Here is a 15,506-nt window from a genome sequence, read left to right as displayed (position 1 = left end):
CCCGATCCTAGAACGATTGTTTGGGGCCATTGCTCTGGGGTAAGCGCACTGTCCAGTTGAGGCAGTAACAAGGGGGCAGGTTAGTTGCCTGAATTGCTTTACTGGGGTGTGGAAGGGACGGTCTCAGGTGTTTTAGGCAATTTGGAAAGTTTCCAACTAAAAAGAGTCCCCAAGATCATGACTTGAAAAAAAAAGGGGCAGATCTGAGAATGTGGAGAGAAAGTGGGAGACAGTAATTTCAGCTTCTTTGCTAAACTCTCCGCATCACTTAGCACCCAGGTGTCTCTCCCTGAGGCCCCTCCTCCCTCACTCAGCAGGTGGACATGCAGCCTCAGGGACTCTCCTCTGTGAGCTGCCTGGGGTCTGGGATCACCTGGCCTTCATGGAGGTCGCACCCTGTCAGGATATCTCCCCACTTCCTGAGACCCCCTGAGCGCCCAGACCTCATCCCAAGAATTCTGGGTGGCTGGCATGCTCCTGGACCCAGACACTGCTCACCTGGAGAACTTCCTGTCCCAGGACCGGAAGAGTGTGCGGCGGGGCCCCTCCAGCCACAGCCTGTCTAACAACCCGGAGAGATCTGCCTGCTGGCCGTGTCTTGGGTGGGGACAGCTTCCCTCAGGGAGACATAACTGGGAGGTGGAGGATGGAAACGTGATGGTGTGGGCTGTGGGTTTCTCTGCAGACTGTGTGCAGAGGAAAGGGGAGGCCCTGCTGGTCCCTCAGATTTCTGGGTCCTGGAGCTGTTAGGACACCAGTGCCGAGTCCTGTCCTCTCCTCAGAAGACCCTTCCCCTGAAGGAGCGCCTTCGCCAGGGTGGCATCACCCTGGACTACAATCTGGAGATATCTCCTTCTATAACATGAGGAACCGCTCACACATCTACACGTGTCCCCGCTCACACTTCTCTGGGCTCCTGAGGCTCTTCTTCAGGCTGGGGTCTGATGATAGCCCCTCTTCCTCTACCCAGCATCATGGGGGCCCCCGTGGGTCACCATGCCTGAGGGTGGCCTGGTTCTCCACGGGGCAGGGACCCACCGCAGCCACCAAGGCCAGCGCCCTGGTCTCAGAGCCCAGTAGAGAAGGCCTGGCCATCTCTGCTCACACAGCACAGCACCCAGAGGACACGGCCCCTCCCTCTGGCCACATCAGAGAACATGCTCCACAGGCCCCGGGACCCCCTCTCCAGTCCCAGCCCATTTCCCTCCACAGGCTGTTGCTTTAGCAGCTTGTGAGCTTGTCCCCACGAGGCTTGAGCCAGTCTCAGGGGGACCAGTGCTTCCACGTGGCTCCCAACCAAGGAGAATGTGGGACAGTGACAGGCTGACAGCCTGCTCCTCTGACATCAGGGTGACCTGTCAGCATGGGACCTGAGGTGACATCAGACCCTGTGGACTTAGGGTGAGGACAGCAGGACGCACCAGGACCTGAGAGGGTGAGGAGCCACCACTGGAGGTCAGAGGTAGAGGAAGGGGGACTGAGAGCCAGAGGCCCCAGGCTGTTGGCGTGGTGGCCCCACCATGACAGCCAGGGGTCCAGCACCAGAAGGTCCATCCCCGCCCTCCCCCAGATTTCCAGCCCTCACAGCAGAGCTCCCAGGTGCAGAAGGACAGCAGACAAGGACACACCCGGATCTGGCCTGGCTCAGGTGTCCCTGCATTAAATGTTCTCAGTCAGTGAGGATGGCCCCAGGTTTAAGGTCCTGGCTGAACAGATGAGTGTAAACCACACCATTCAAGGTCAGGGTCAGTGTGGAGGCCAGCAGTTTCCAGCTTCTTGTTCTCAGGATGCGTTAAAAACTTCAAAATTACCAAGTGCACTTAAGAGCTTTTGCTCATTTTGCTTATGTCTGACAATATTTACTATATCGGATTGAAAAAACTTAAGGCATTTTTATTAATCTCTATTTAAATGACAGTTATAAAAATTACATGCTAATATAAATAACATGTTTTGTGAAAAATAAGTTGTTTGTAAAACAAAATAAATGCTAGTGAGGTGTGTGGGATTGTTGGATTTGTTTGCACATTTTAAGTTTACTTTGAAAAGACTGGATGCTCATCTCTGTTGGCATTAGCACGTGGAAACCTGCAGAGAATGTTTATGAGAGTTAATTTGAGCCAAAGTGATAACAATGTGGGGAACAAGAACTTAAATTCTTGGCTCGGTGACAGATTCACAGTTTCTTTCCTGTATTTGGAATAATGGGGGAAGGCAAGGATGCCGAGAATGTGGGAGAAAGGAGAGGGAACAAGACCCCGAGCTCCTTGGAGGGCGATCACTCTCCCAGGGCTCTGAGGAAGATGACTTCTGGCCTCTCAAACGTACGTTAATCTAGATGCCCAAGGTCAGTGGACAGGGTTTGCTTAAGGTGAAGAAAACCTCTTACTAAAGAAATATCCTCCTAGGGCCTGACTCCCAGCGTGACATGCCCAGGTAGGGGTTTGCAGTCAGATCACCCCATAAGGTCACTGTGGTCACTGATTTGTTTCAGAGCCTTCTTCACTTGCAGCACCGGAGTCTTGAGAATGTAACAGAGTGAGAGGCATCATATTGGGTTGGCCAAAAAGTTTGTATGTTTTTGTCTGTAAAATAAAAGATACACTTTTTGTTTTCAGCAATGACCTTACTGATTTGGATATTGTGAGTATGTTGGCTATCTCCCACAGGTTATAACGTTGCTTGTTCTCAATTAATGTCTCTACTTGATCACTATCAACTCCAACTGGTCTACGCAACCATGGAGCACCATCCATCGAGAAATCTCCGGCACAAAACTTCGCAGACCACTTTGGCACGTCCCACCAGTCACGACACCATCTCCATACACTGCACATTTCTTCAGTTGCATTTTTACCTTTTTTTTAAATGATGAAGCAAATATGCCAAAAATGTCATGTGTTTTATTCTGTCTTCACTATTAAAATGGCTACACAAAATTCACCAATGTTTGATGTTTTTTTTAAATGCACACTGCCATGACAGCTGTCACAATACAATCTGACAAAATTGTTTTGAATGACGTTAAAGACAATTACGCACTAGTAGAGCCATTTTACAGGGAAAAATATGAACTTTTTGGCCAACCCAATAAATGCCAGAGTCCAGATAAATAGATAATCCTGGTTTCATTTTCTGCAGGGCAATTTACTGTGTGAGAATTCCCCTCTTCCTTATCCGGGCACTGTCCGTCCCTTCTCATTACCACACCCAGATCCAGAGATTGCCACTGTGTGCCCTGTCTGTTGCTTCCCTGGAAGCTCTCACCTCCAACCCTGGTCTTCCTTTGACCGAGTCAGAGCTCAGCCAGTAAACAGCCTTTTCTTCAGGGGAAGTTTGTGAAACCAATTGGTAGCAATTATTTAACTTGCACCTGCTTGAGGTGATGTATAGCAGTTGGAAGTAAAGAGAGGAAAAAACCTACCTTCGATGGAGGGGGCGTCTCTCTCCAGGTGACAGATAAACTCCTTTCTACACAAGCGACAACCCAGCCAAAAGAAACCTGAAGCAGCCACCCAGGACAACTCTGATCTTATTTATGTACTTTTAGAGAAAGGAAGAGAGGGAAAGAGGGAGAGGGAGAAACATCAATGTGTGGTAGCCTCTTGAGCGCCCCCTAGTGGGTACCTGGCCCACGACCCTGTCATGTGCCTTGACTGGGAATGGAACTGGCAACCCTTTGGTTTGCGGGCTGCCACTCAATCCACTGATCCACACCAGCCAGGGTGCAAACATGTTCAATTGTATGCAGGTGGGTGGCTCTTCACCTCCCTCGACTCTGAATCCACCCCCCATGGATTCAGAGCCTCGGGACATACAGAAATGGAAACACTGAGGGCCTCTTGCTGGTGAGGACAGAGGAGAGATGGTGCTGAATTGTCCTCTTCTCCTCAGGAGACCAGCAGGGCTCTTGGCTGGTGACCTTGAGATTGGCTGACCTATTTTTTCTTCCCAAGTAACTTGAAGGCTCAGGAATCTATTGCTGATGACTAGAAAATAGGTTGGTCTGAAAGTGGGCGGGTTTGGGGCGTAGGGTAGAGGGCTGGGAGTGGAGACCAGTGCGCAGGCAGAAGAAGTCTTCTGAGAAGACTGACAATCTCTAGCATGGTTTCTCATATTTTTGGAGAAAATGAGATGCCTTCTGAATCTCACATTCCCTTCCTCTCAGTCTCTCCACTCCTCTCCTCCTCCTCCTTCCTCTCTCTTTCTCTCTCACACACTCACACACATACATACCCTCACATCTAAGTGTTCATTCTAGGAGACCCTCAGCCATAAGGAGCTGGACTGTGGATGAGTCCTTCTGCATTCTCACCCAATTCTAAGTTGGGTGGCCTCCAGTTCCACACGAGCTCTCAGAGTCCCCAGCAAGATGGAGCCCCAGCGCGCCCACGGCACCCAGGTTGCATCACACTCTCTCGGCTCCTCCCTGTCTCATTTGCTTGCTCCCCCACAGTGTTTCCTGGGACCGCATCCCAGATAAACTACTGGCTTCCCATCTGTCTCAGGGTCTGCTTCTGGGGCACTCAGACTAAGACCAGGTCTGGTAAGGGAGCAAGAGCGTAGGCCATGACAAGAGGGGAACACCGTGAACGAGTTCATGGCCTGCTGCTGAAATCCCTAAACTCTGCATTCTCGTGTTTCCTGGAGCCTGTCCTCCAGAGGGTCAGTGGAGCCCTGGCTCTGCCCCACCAGGGGCAGGGAGAGGCTGCCATGGGGCAGATGCAGGGAGAACTCAGAGCAAGTCAGTCTCCCTGCCCCTCTCTGCCTCCCCCGAGTTCCCCTTGCTCAATCCACCCTCACTGACTGGCGTCTCTCAGTTCCCTGTCCACTCCTTTGCTTTACTGGAGGCAACCTCCTCTCGAAAAGCATTTCCGGCTCTAGGATCCGCGAGGTCTCCCCTGCACTGACCCCAGGGCCCCTCCAGGTTCTTCACGCCCATTGGTCCCTCCTCTGTCCCCGAACCTTCCCCTGGCTCCTCGCTTCCTGCGGGTCCGCACAGACGCAGGCCTGGGGTGCACGGTACACAGAAGCTCAACAGGGGCTTGGAAATTAGGGGGATGATGTCAATATTACAGTGTTAGCGTATCATTGGGTCACATCTGAGTATCCCCAGCGTGCCAACAGCCTGTGCACAGGACAGAGCGGGGGCACCGAGCTCAGCAACGAGCCACGGAGCGCAGAGCCCTGCAGGGGCGTCCCCAGTGCTGTGTCTGAGCTTGGTTCAGCCACGGGCGAGAGAGATGAGCCCTAAACTCGCAACCGGCGCCCTGTCCAGGGCGTCCCCGCAGTCAGGGAAGCCGGGGGCTGAGAGGAGGGGAGATGGCACCACTGTCCAAAGGCCTGAGCAGGTGCTGAGGCCTGAGACAAGCACATCTCCACCCAGATTGGGCCGTGGGCGGGTCGGCCGCGGAGAGCAGGGAGGGGAGGAAGGAGGCAAGAGAGCACTAGACCCTACAGCGTTTTCGTGACCACATTAAGGGGTTGGAACTTGGTGCTGGGTCACTGAGGAGATGTGCATGGATTTTTAGGCAAAAAGTGGCAGGATCAGATTTGCTTTTGGGAAGTGGTTCTCCTGGCGGGCGGGGGGGGGGGGGCCGTCAGTCTTTTGTGGGTCTTAATCACCGACCCAATTAAAAGGCCAAGGACAAAGTGTGGTGGTGCAGGATTTTTGTCACAAATATCATACAGTGAACCTCTTTAATTTATACAAAGCACATACAGATTTATAAGAAATAACAGAATCTAAGGGGAAAAGGGTGTAGCGGGGGCAGAAATTGGCCTGCGGAGCTCACTTCCAGAATATATTTAATTTTTAATATGAAATGTGACCCACCTCACTATCCTATAAATGCCCAGTCCGACAAAGTCATCAGTCGTCCGCGTCCAATCAGGGATGAGGAGGAACAGCAGCCTAGGAAACGCGGCGCAGATGGTGCGGTCAGCTCTGGGTTTCAGAAAGGTGCTTTATGTGCTCATACCGTTTGCCCAAATGACGATATTTCTTGGAATTTCTCGGGAAATGTATTAGAAAGTTATCAAAAACGTGGACAAGGAATATGTGTAAAGTGCACTATTTATAGAAGCAAATACCCACTATGTGCTGCAATCTTGGGAGCTATAAGACCCTACAATATGATATCATGTAGCCGTTCACCATGTTTAGAATTGTGCAAAAACCTCATCAACTGTTTTTATTTTACTCTGTTGTTGTTGTTTTAATATACATGAGCGTGAAATAGACACCGGGAGGAAACACGTCAAAATGTCTGTAGAGGTTACCATTAGGTACTGACATTATGGGTGATTTCTGTTTTTAAATTTTTTTTTTACTTTTTAATTGTTCCGTAAAAATACGAGGTTTAGCCTCAGATAAGTAACTGCAGGCCTCGTTACTGACTTTTAGGGCGGCCGCTCGGGGCCCAGGAGACCGAATCGCAGGCGTGTTCTCACGGGCCCCTTCGGCTCTCGCCCCCCACACGGTGATGGAGAAAGAGGCCCCTTCGGATTCTGCGTCCCCACTGTGCGCCGCGAGCGCTGCGCGCTTCTTCTCCTTGAATCCGCCCGGCGCCTCCCTGACAACCGCGGTATTAACAACATTCCCGTTTTGGAGGGAGAGGAACTGAGGCCTCTCGGCGCATCCTGGGGTTTTCTGTCCCGTTTCTTCCATCCTGGCCGTGAGCGCAGAGGCCGCTCCGTGCGCAGCAGACCAAGCGGCCACACGCCGTCCGTCCGGTCCCTCGTCTCAGGACGTCCAAAGTAAACACCTGAGGACGGGCGGGCTTGCCCAGAGTTCCTCCCCGCCCTCCCCCCGCGGGCCTTAAGAACTGCACCCCGGCCGCTGCCCGCCTCGCACTCCGCTCCGGCCCCTCCCTGAGCGCCGCGGCCCCGGGTCCGCGTCTGCGACTCCTCTCAGCCGGTGCGTTCCTCTCCCTCCGTCCCCCAAGCCCAGGCCCTCTGCGCCCCAAGCCCTGACTGTCCTCAGCTCCTTCCCGCCCTTGCCTCCGACCTCCCCTCTTCTCCTCCACTGCGTTCCCCAGACTCCGCCGCTGCCTGCATCGCTGTATCATCCGGGCTAAAGGCAAACACCAACTTACTGTATTCGAAAGAAGAGGGTTTCTTTTCTTTTCCTCCTTTCCTTTCCTTTCCTTTCCTTTCCTTTCCTTTCCTTTCCTTTCCTTTCCTTTCCTTTCCTTTCCTTTCCTTTCCTTTTCTTTTCTTTTCTTTTCTTTTCTTTTCTTTCTTTCTTTCTTTCTTTTCTTTCACAGTTGTTCCAAGATTTGCTCACTTAATTGCACCCCACTAACGGGCACTACGTCTTACCGTTCTCCTCCCCCAAGTCCCCTCGGGGTTTCAGGCCGGTTTTGTTGCGCTACCCGCGCCTGATCCGGCTTAGGGTGGCGGGTGGCGGGCGCGTAGCAGCGGGACCGGCGCGGGAGAACTCCGTGCGAGGACTGGCACCTCCCTAGTGGGGGGCCGAGGAGAACAGTGTCCGGAGGACCCGGGTCACCTCCTGTCCGTTGTCTCCTAGACTCCAGCGTTGGTGAGAGATGGCAGCTTCCCGCAGCCCCTGCCTGCGCGGGGGGTTGCTCACCCTCCTTCTCCTCCAGCTGCCGGGGCTGCATTCAGGTGCGTCTCCCCTCTGTCCCCGGCCTGCAGGGCCGTTCGGTTTTCCCCGGAGGCTATCGTGGGGCCCCAGGGGGACTCCGTGGGGCTGTCCCTGGAAGAAGAGGAATGGTGGCAGGGACGAGGTCCTTCGGCAGGGAGCCGGGTCTTGGTCATTCCTCAGCCTTCTGCCCCCATGCTGTCTGACCCGCCTGGTTTCTCACAGCTCACTTCGACGTGGTCGGGCCCCCGGAGCCCATCCTGGCCATAGTGGGCGACGACGCGGAGCTGCCCTGCCACCTGTCCCCGAACTCGAACGTGAGCGCAGCCAGCGCGGAGCTGCGGTGGCTCCGGGAGCGGGAGTCCTCCGCGGTGCTGGTGCACCGGGCCGGGCGCGCGCAGGACGCGGAGCAGATGGCCCGCTACCGGGGCAGAGCCGCGCTGGCGCAGGACGGCCTCGCCCAGGGCCGCGTGGCCCTCAGGATCCGCGGAGTCCGGGCCTCGGACGACGGGGAGTACCGGTGCTTCTTCAAGCAGGACGACAGCCACGGAGAGGCCAGCGTGCGCCTGAAGGTGGCGGGTGAGTACAGCGGGTGCCTCTCCCCGTGACTTCCGTGCGATGTCCGTCTTCCTACGGGTCTGTGTCTTTGCAAACTTTCAGACATTCCCCAAATCCCGCGGAGGTTGGAAGGGGTTGGCAGGCCTGGCATGGAAGGTGAGTGGGAAGGGGTTGCGGCTGAGAGTGCAGAGAGCCCAGTGAGTTGCCGTTCTTGTAGAATTTATTTCGCGCATCTCCTGCCTTTTCCTCTGGATTTTAGGATAAGCACTTCCTCGTTGTATTCATTAAATCCATGTTAGACGTAACGGCCCTCTGACACTATTAGTACTCCAGGTGTACCTGATCGAGTCCCCGACCTGAACACTCGCCTAGCGTCTCTGCTTCATCAGCGGCAGAGGCTCCGGCGAGCGATCCCATGCGTGCGTGGAAGCTGCTTTACGGGTTAATACCCAACATCGTGTCCCCTGATTCCCTAAGATCCCAAAGCATGCCTGCGTGTTTGATGCACTTGGAAAAGGTCTTGCTTTTGTTTCTTTCTTTTCTTTTTTTTTTTTTTTTTTTTGCGTCAAGCCCAAATTCAGGCTGTCACTGCAAGGAACATGGTAAACCTTCAGGTGGAAAGTGTGCCCAGGCCTGACTTTCCCACTGCCTGGGCGTCAGGCAGATCTCTTCCTGAGCCGTGTTTCCTCCGGTAAAACCTGGAAGCATCTACCCCACAAGCTTCTGCAAGATTGGAACAAAATTAGGCAAAATATGGCAAACTGTCAACTCTAAACGCATTCTACTCTTGTAAGATATACTTGCCCCTCGGGCAGCTCTAAAATATGTGGTATACAAATACATCACCCTTCATGTCTGCATTCGAGTGCAGACCGTTTGCAAACCTTGGGTGAAATCTGGGTCCCTGCCTCCTAACAGGCTGCACCTGGCGGCAGCATCACCTGGAAGTCACTTTTCCTTTTTAGAGAATTACCTTAAATGTGTATTACAAAACCCCAGAGAGTTGATATCATCAGACTGTCATTGTCACCTTTTACGAGTGACAGGCACCTTTGAGAATCTGCTGAGAGTGGCAGCCCTCTTCATGAGAAATGTACACTTTCTCTCATATACACACATCCACTTGGAGTATGGATTTAAACCGATAGTAATGGACATGCATTTAAGGACTCTTCTTTGTGGCTCGGCATTTTTCTGTACTCTGTGGAAGTGTAAGAAAATAATCAGGCTGAAGAAAACAGAAAAACAGGTGTTGATTTATGTTAAGATATAATGGTTTGAGGGAAATGAGATTGAAACCATTTAAGAAAATTTCTGAGTCAGTATCACAGGTAAAGGAAACTTAAATTGTCAGCTATGATCTCAGTGCAAAGGTTCTCCAGCCAGCTCTTTCTCCTCAAGGATATGCCTTCTCTGTGGGTTTTTGTGGTTTTTTTTTTAAGATTTTTATTTATTTATTTTTAGAGAGAGGAGAAGGAAAGGAGAAAGAGACGAAGAGAAACATCAATGTGTGGTTCCCACAACCCAGGCATGTGCCTTGACTGGGAACTGAACCTGTGACCCTTTAGGTTACAGGCCTGTGCTCAATCCACTGAGCCACACCAGCCAGGGTTCTATCACCTGCCATTGGTCTTGGTGTTTCTGCTGACTGGACAAGCACCCCATGTCTTCCCATAAAACCCACATGTCAGCCACCAAATCCCAGCTGGTGTCACTCTCTAATGAGGTTATGAAATTCTTCTTATTGACGCCTCAGTTTCCTTGTGTAATGAAGAATGGGAAGGAGTCCCCTTTCATTTCCCATCCTCCTGTGCTTTCTGTTCTCAGACTCTGTAGCCCTGTGGTTATAAGGCTCCCAGGGGCGTACCCAGTGAGGGAGTCAGACCAGCTTCTCTCTCTGCAGCTCTGGGCTCTGATCCTCACATCCACGTGGAAGTTCAAGAGAATGGGGAGACCCGGCTGGAGTGCACCTCAGTGGGATGGTTCCCAAAGCCCCAGGTACAGTGGAGATCACCCAAGGGAGAGGAGTTTTCATCGACGTCGGAGTCCAGGGATCCCGATGAAGAAGGCCTGTTTTCTGTGGAGGCTTCAGTGATCATCAGGGACACCTCTGTGAGGAATGTGTCCTGCTGTATCCAGAATGTTCTCCTTGGCCAGGAGAAGGAAGTAGAAATTTCCATACCAGGTCAGTGACTCCCATACTGAGTTCCAATTTGACACAGCTTTAGGGCCACGTCACCTGGAACCCCCGTGCAGTGTGACCTTGTGGCAGAATGGTCTACTTCCTCCACCTCAAATCCTCCCACTGACTTGAGGGAGCCCCACCAACTCACTTGAAGAGTAAAGATTCTGACCTCTATGCCTAGACCTCATGGAAATTCCAGATTTTCCGTCTTAGGGGATACAGCTCAGACAGAGAAGCTTGGTCCTGGGAGGCCTGCCTGATCCAGAGACTCTCTCGTTGAGTGACCACGGAGACTGAGGTCCCTTGTTTCCACCCCATCCCCCCACCCCAGGGTAGTGCTCTGTCCCTGTCCTCAGGGAGCAGATCTTCTCATCATCCCCACCACACGGCCTCCAGTCCAGGAGGAACTGTCCCTTGACCTTTGGCCATTGAGTTCTCTGCGGTTGCGGCAGAGGTGGTGTTGCCCCTTCCTCATTCCCTTCCCTCATCCCTGTGGCCCAGATCCTCTGCTGATCACTAAGGAGGGGTTTCCATAACAACATGAATTAGTCCATCTTTTCTGTGTTTCACAGGTTCTGCCCCAAAATGACTCTTGTTCATCTTCATTACTCTCTTTTTCTGCTCTTTCCTACCTAAGACCTAATACATTTTTGAAAAACCCAACGGCATTGGGGGTACTGTTTTCTCCATGGGAGGAATGGGAGAGGTTCAGGTTATCTATCTCTTCCTCCAAGTCCCTTTGGAACCAGAAGAGAAGCTGGACTCGCTCAAAGTTTCTTAACAAATGTCCATTTTGGGGACTTGGTTTCAGCTCCCTTCTTCCCAAGACCGACGCCCTGGATGGTGGCTGTGGCTGTCATCCTGATAGTCCTAGGAGTTCTCACCACTGGGACCATATTTTTCACCTGGAGACTCTACAAGGAAAGATCCAGACAGAGGAAGAATGATTTCAGCTCTACAGGTAAGTCAGTCATAGAATCCCAGGTGACTTGCCAGGAGTGCTTCCGAGTGAGGTCGGAGCCAAGTCCTCTAGGGTAACTGCCAGCGGAAGATATTTGACTCTAGAATCTTGAGAGTCAGGGGATTGTACGGCTCCTGAAGTCACTGATATGCAGCCTGAAGAAGAACAGAGGCTCGGGAGCAGGGGGAGTCAGAACGAGTGCTAACAGACAGTAGACCTGGTGTTGGCTCACTCCTCACCCCGAGGCTCTGTCCCTGGTTTTCCCAGCAATGATTGACGATCTGAGCCCAAGCCAGTAGGAACTTCCTGCAAATTTCCTAGAAAACAAAACAATCCTTGTTCTTCATTATCAACACTGTTTCAGTAATCGGGCCCCAGTGAGCAGTCACGAGTCACAGTCGCTGCTTTGTGTGTCTCATACCATTTCGTGCCTCCCGCCATGTCCACAGTAGAAGGTCATTGGGTATTTCTGTTTGTTTTCCAGAGAAACTCCTGGAGAAGCTCAGTAAGTTCTGACTTCTTGTCCTTATTTCACCTTCAAGATTCCCCCCTTTTGTATAAAACCTGTCTGTGACTGTCTCTCTCTCATTGCAGAGTGGAAGAAGGCTACGCTGCATGCAGGTTAGTGGCTGTCAACTTCCCAAGGGCTTCAGGGCGCCATTTTCCCCAGGATTCAAAGTCCTACGTTACTGGGAAATAAAAGTACCCACACATGTTAGTGATGAGGATAGAGAGGGGAAGAATGATGGCAAATGGCCTCAACTTTTTCTTGAGGCACATGGCGGCCCTTGGGAGGTGACTGGGAGACAAGCCCTGTCGGACACAGGGCATTGGGCACTGGGACTGTGGGGGGGAGAAGGGAACAGAGACAGCCCAGCAGGCCCAACAGCTCCTAGGCTGCTGCCCCCGTCTTTGGAGGAAGAAGAACAGGTCTCAGAGCCTCATACTCACTCACGCTCACCCCCACTTCCTCTCCATGTCCAGTCGAGGTGACTCTGGATCCAGACACCGCCCACCCCCACCTCTTTCTGTACGAGGATTTCAAGTCTGTCCGGCTGGAAGACGCTCGCCAGCAACTGCCTGAGAAACCAGAGAGATTCGACTCCTGGCCTTGCGTGTTGGGCCGGGAGGCCTTCACCGCGGGGAGACATTACTGGGAGGTGGAGGTGGGAGACAGGACCGACTGGGCAATCGGTGTGTGTAGGGAGGATGTGGCGAAGAAGGGATTTGACCCCATGACTCCCAAGAATGGGTTCTGGGCTGTGGAGCTGTATGGCAATGGGTACTGGGCCCTCACACCCCTGCGGACCCCCCTTCCCCTGGCAGGACCCCCCCGTCGGGTTGGGGTGTTCCTGGACTATGAGTCTGGACACGTTGCCTTCTACAACATGATTGATGGGTCCCTTATCTACACTTTCTCCAATGCCTCTTTCTCTGGCCCACTCCGAGCCTTCTTCTGCCTGTGGTCCTGTGGCAAAAAGCCCCTAACCATCTGCCCGATCACTGACGGGCTTGAGGGCGTCACAGTAGTTGTTGATGCCCCGGACCCTTCCAAGGAGATTGCACTGTCCCCAATGGGCGAGGATGCTGCCTCTGGGGAGACAGACATGCTTCATTCTAAACTAATCTCTACCCAGCCCAGCCAAGCTGCACCTTAAGGATGACCCCAGCCCAGCGGTTCCCCTTTGCTCTCTGTCTGCCTCCCCCTGCCCCTGGGGCCTCAGCTGCACCCAGCTCCCCTGCTACCTGTTGCATAGGGACCCTTAGTCAGGAAAGTGTCATTGCTGCTGCTAGAAAATGTGGGGTGTAGGACCTTCCAAATCTGTTTCTGTACTGATGCTCAGGGGCCAGGGAGGTGAGTCTTCAATACTCCTGTTCTCCTACCCCTTGAAGCCAAATCATAAGGGGAAGGACTTGAAACAAATCAAAAGAAAGCTCAGGGATTGAGATGGGGTTAGGTTGTCATGGGGTTATGACAGGAACATCCAAGTGTCCAGACTAGGGGTACATAGAGGAACAGGCAAGCAGAAACCTCAAAGGGTTTTGGGAACATAAGACTGAGGCTGAAACCCCATAAAGAAACCTGGAAGGGACATTATGATGGAAGAAAGTGAGGTGACCCCGGGCCAGTGATGTACAGCTGGCCTGCCCCTACAGGATTAGGCCTGTATCTTGAATTCCCTGAGCCTGCCATGCAGGGCAGAGGAAATGGCCCCGCTGTTGCGGGATCTGAGCAGTGGGCAATGTAGAGCAGAGAGGAGATGCTGGAGTGGCCCACAGTGTCAGCCACAGCTGGAGAGAGCAGTGGATTTCAGACAGAACCCAAGGCTGTGTGCAGAGCTGTCTCTCAGACCCTGTTCTCTGCACTGGCTTGTACCTCCCTCGCCTGGGGGTCACTCCTCCCCCATTCCGTGGGCTCCATAGTCTCCACTTCTTCTCCTCCTTACGACGTAGACTCTCTGTTTCAGGGGCATTTCCAGAATCATCCCTCAGCGATCCCACCACCACTTCATCAGCCACTGTTGCAGCCTCGGGCCCCCTCAGCCTTCATCCCAACGTCGTGTTTAACCCCACAAGCACACCTGCAGTTAGCACCAACTGCTCTCTAATCCCACACGGCGCCCCATGCACTCTTCCCCCCACGCAGCCTTCCCACCATGCTCATCTCCTTGGGTTCCCTGAATGCGGTGTCTCTGCTCAGCACAGCTACCCTGATTGCTCCTGCCTGTATTTGCCTTTTCCTTGTTTCCTTGTCTAGCCAACAGGCCACAAATTTATCCACATCTCCCACTTTGATTGTATTTTTCCAGTGTTCAGATGCATGTCGCCAGGGTTGTAACCTAATAAATAAGTCTGTCTGATTTCTGAAAGCAGCAACTGCACCTTCCTTTCTGTATTCCAACAAGTGGAACCGAAACAAAAACAGGAGCAAAACCTTCATGGGAATGCTGCTTGCCAAGCAGTGAGTCTATTTATCCAAGACTCATCCCAGACCCGGTGGCCGTGGGCCCTCCAGGGAAAGTGGCACAGGGGCTGTTGTCCCATGAGGGTCCAAGCACTTAGAGAATGGCCACAGTGCCAGTGGCAGCCACCCTCAGCCCCTGATTGGGTGGTGACTCCATTTCCTCTGCTCAAAAGGTAGTTCCTGGTGAGGTGAGTGAAGCCACATCTCGGAATTTTAACAGTACTGTTTCCAGGAGGAGGAAATGATTGGGAAATTTTTAAAGGTGATGCCTTGTAACCGGGAAACAAACAAACTTGGGTGATCTTTGGAAGTGGTTCAATAGTGGTTTCCTTGTGGTTCAGTGAGATGCCCTCTTTCTCCTGCTTTGCCCCAAGCGAGGATCAGGAACAGGTGGTTTCCCAGAAGGTCTGACTTTACCAACATTCAAGCAGCTCTGCTGCCCAGAGGGACAGCAGGTGAATCTCCAGTGTCCTTTCTTCATCCTGCCTCAGACACCATTCCACCCCACACTGCCCCCTGCATGCCACCCACCCACACTGGATCCCTGGGAGAAAGATACGGTTTGTCCCTGCTTTAAAAGTATTCATTTTTGTTCAAATTGTGCTTTTAGGAAGCCAAAGGGAAGCAAAGCCCAAACTTTCTTGAAAATACTTGGGAACCTCAGGCAGTTGTTTTTCTGGTTTAATGTGTAACCTCACCCAGAGTAGACAGGGCTGCCACATGGACCCCTGCGCTGAGGGTAGAAAGAAAACTGGCCACAGATTTTAATCAGCCGACTCCCCTCCTCTCTCCTTTTCCCCTTCAAGGAAAACGGTCACCAGACACAGCACTAAGCTGGCACAGATTCCTAGGAAACATCTGTGTCCTTCCTTTCCCAAGCGCTGGCCTCCGGGCCTGAGGCCCCCAGGTAGACCTTATCTGATGAGCCTGGAGGCCCCCTCGGGCCGGCGCCAGGTGCCAGTACTTGGGGGAAGTTATCTTCGTAATCCTGGCTTTACTTCTGAATCTTCTGAAGGAGAATTGTCACCTGGCAGAGCCTGTCTTCAACCACCTGAGGCAGAATCAGTGATGCTGTGATTTCAGAAACCTTCCAGGTGTGGGCACAGAAGTTGCTGGCTGGAAGCCTGGTGTCAGGCACCCTTTTTGCCAGGTTTACTCGACACAGAAACTACTCGTCCTTTTGTTTTCTTTTAAAAACTATTTATTGCAGTGTAATGTCCATTCAGCAAAG

At 52.5% G+C, this 15,506-nt stretch overlaps 1 protein-coding gene and 1 pseudogene across 1 annotated transcript; both read left to right on the top strand.

Annotated features, from left to right (window-relative positions):
* The first annotated feature begins 471 nt into the window (after positions 1-471).
* LOC123480761 (butyrophilin subfamily 2 member A2-like) lies at positions 472-1,080 on the top strand (annotated as a pseudogene).
* Positions 1,081-6,840: 5,760 nt separating this feature from the next.
* BTN1A1 (butyrophilin subfamily 1 member A1) lies at positions 6,841-14,171 on the top strand. Its single transcript, XM_024570201.3, has 8 exons — positions 6,841-6,919; positions 7,532-7,629; positions 7,832-8,185; positions 10,068-10,349; positions 11,161-11,310; positions 11,795-11,815; positions 11,905-11,931; positions 12,295-14,171. The coding sequence occupies exons 2-8, from the start codon at positions 7,551-7,553 to the stop codon at positions 12,966-12,968; spliced, it is 1,587 nt and encodes a 528-aa protein (XP_024425969.2). The 5' UTR covers positions 6,841-6,919; positions 7,532-7,550; the 3' UTR covers positions 12,969-14,171.
* Positions 14,172-15,506: the final 1,335 nt, after the last annotated feature.

Source organism: Desmodus rotundus, chromosome 12 (assembly GCF_022682495.2).
Source record: "Desmodus rotundus isolate HL8 chromosome 12, HLdesRot8A.1, whole genome shotgun sequence".
NCBI classification, from domain to species: Eukaryota; Metazoa; Chordata; class Mammalia; order Chiroptera; family Phyllostomidae; genus Desmodus; species Desmodus rotundus.
This window is presented reverse-complemented; position numbering and strand designations above follow the sequence as displayed.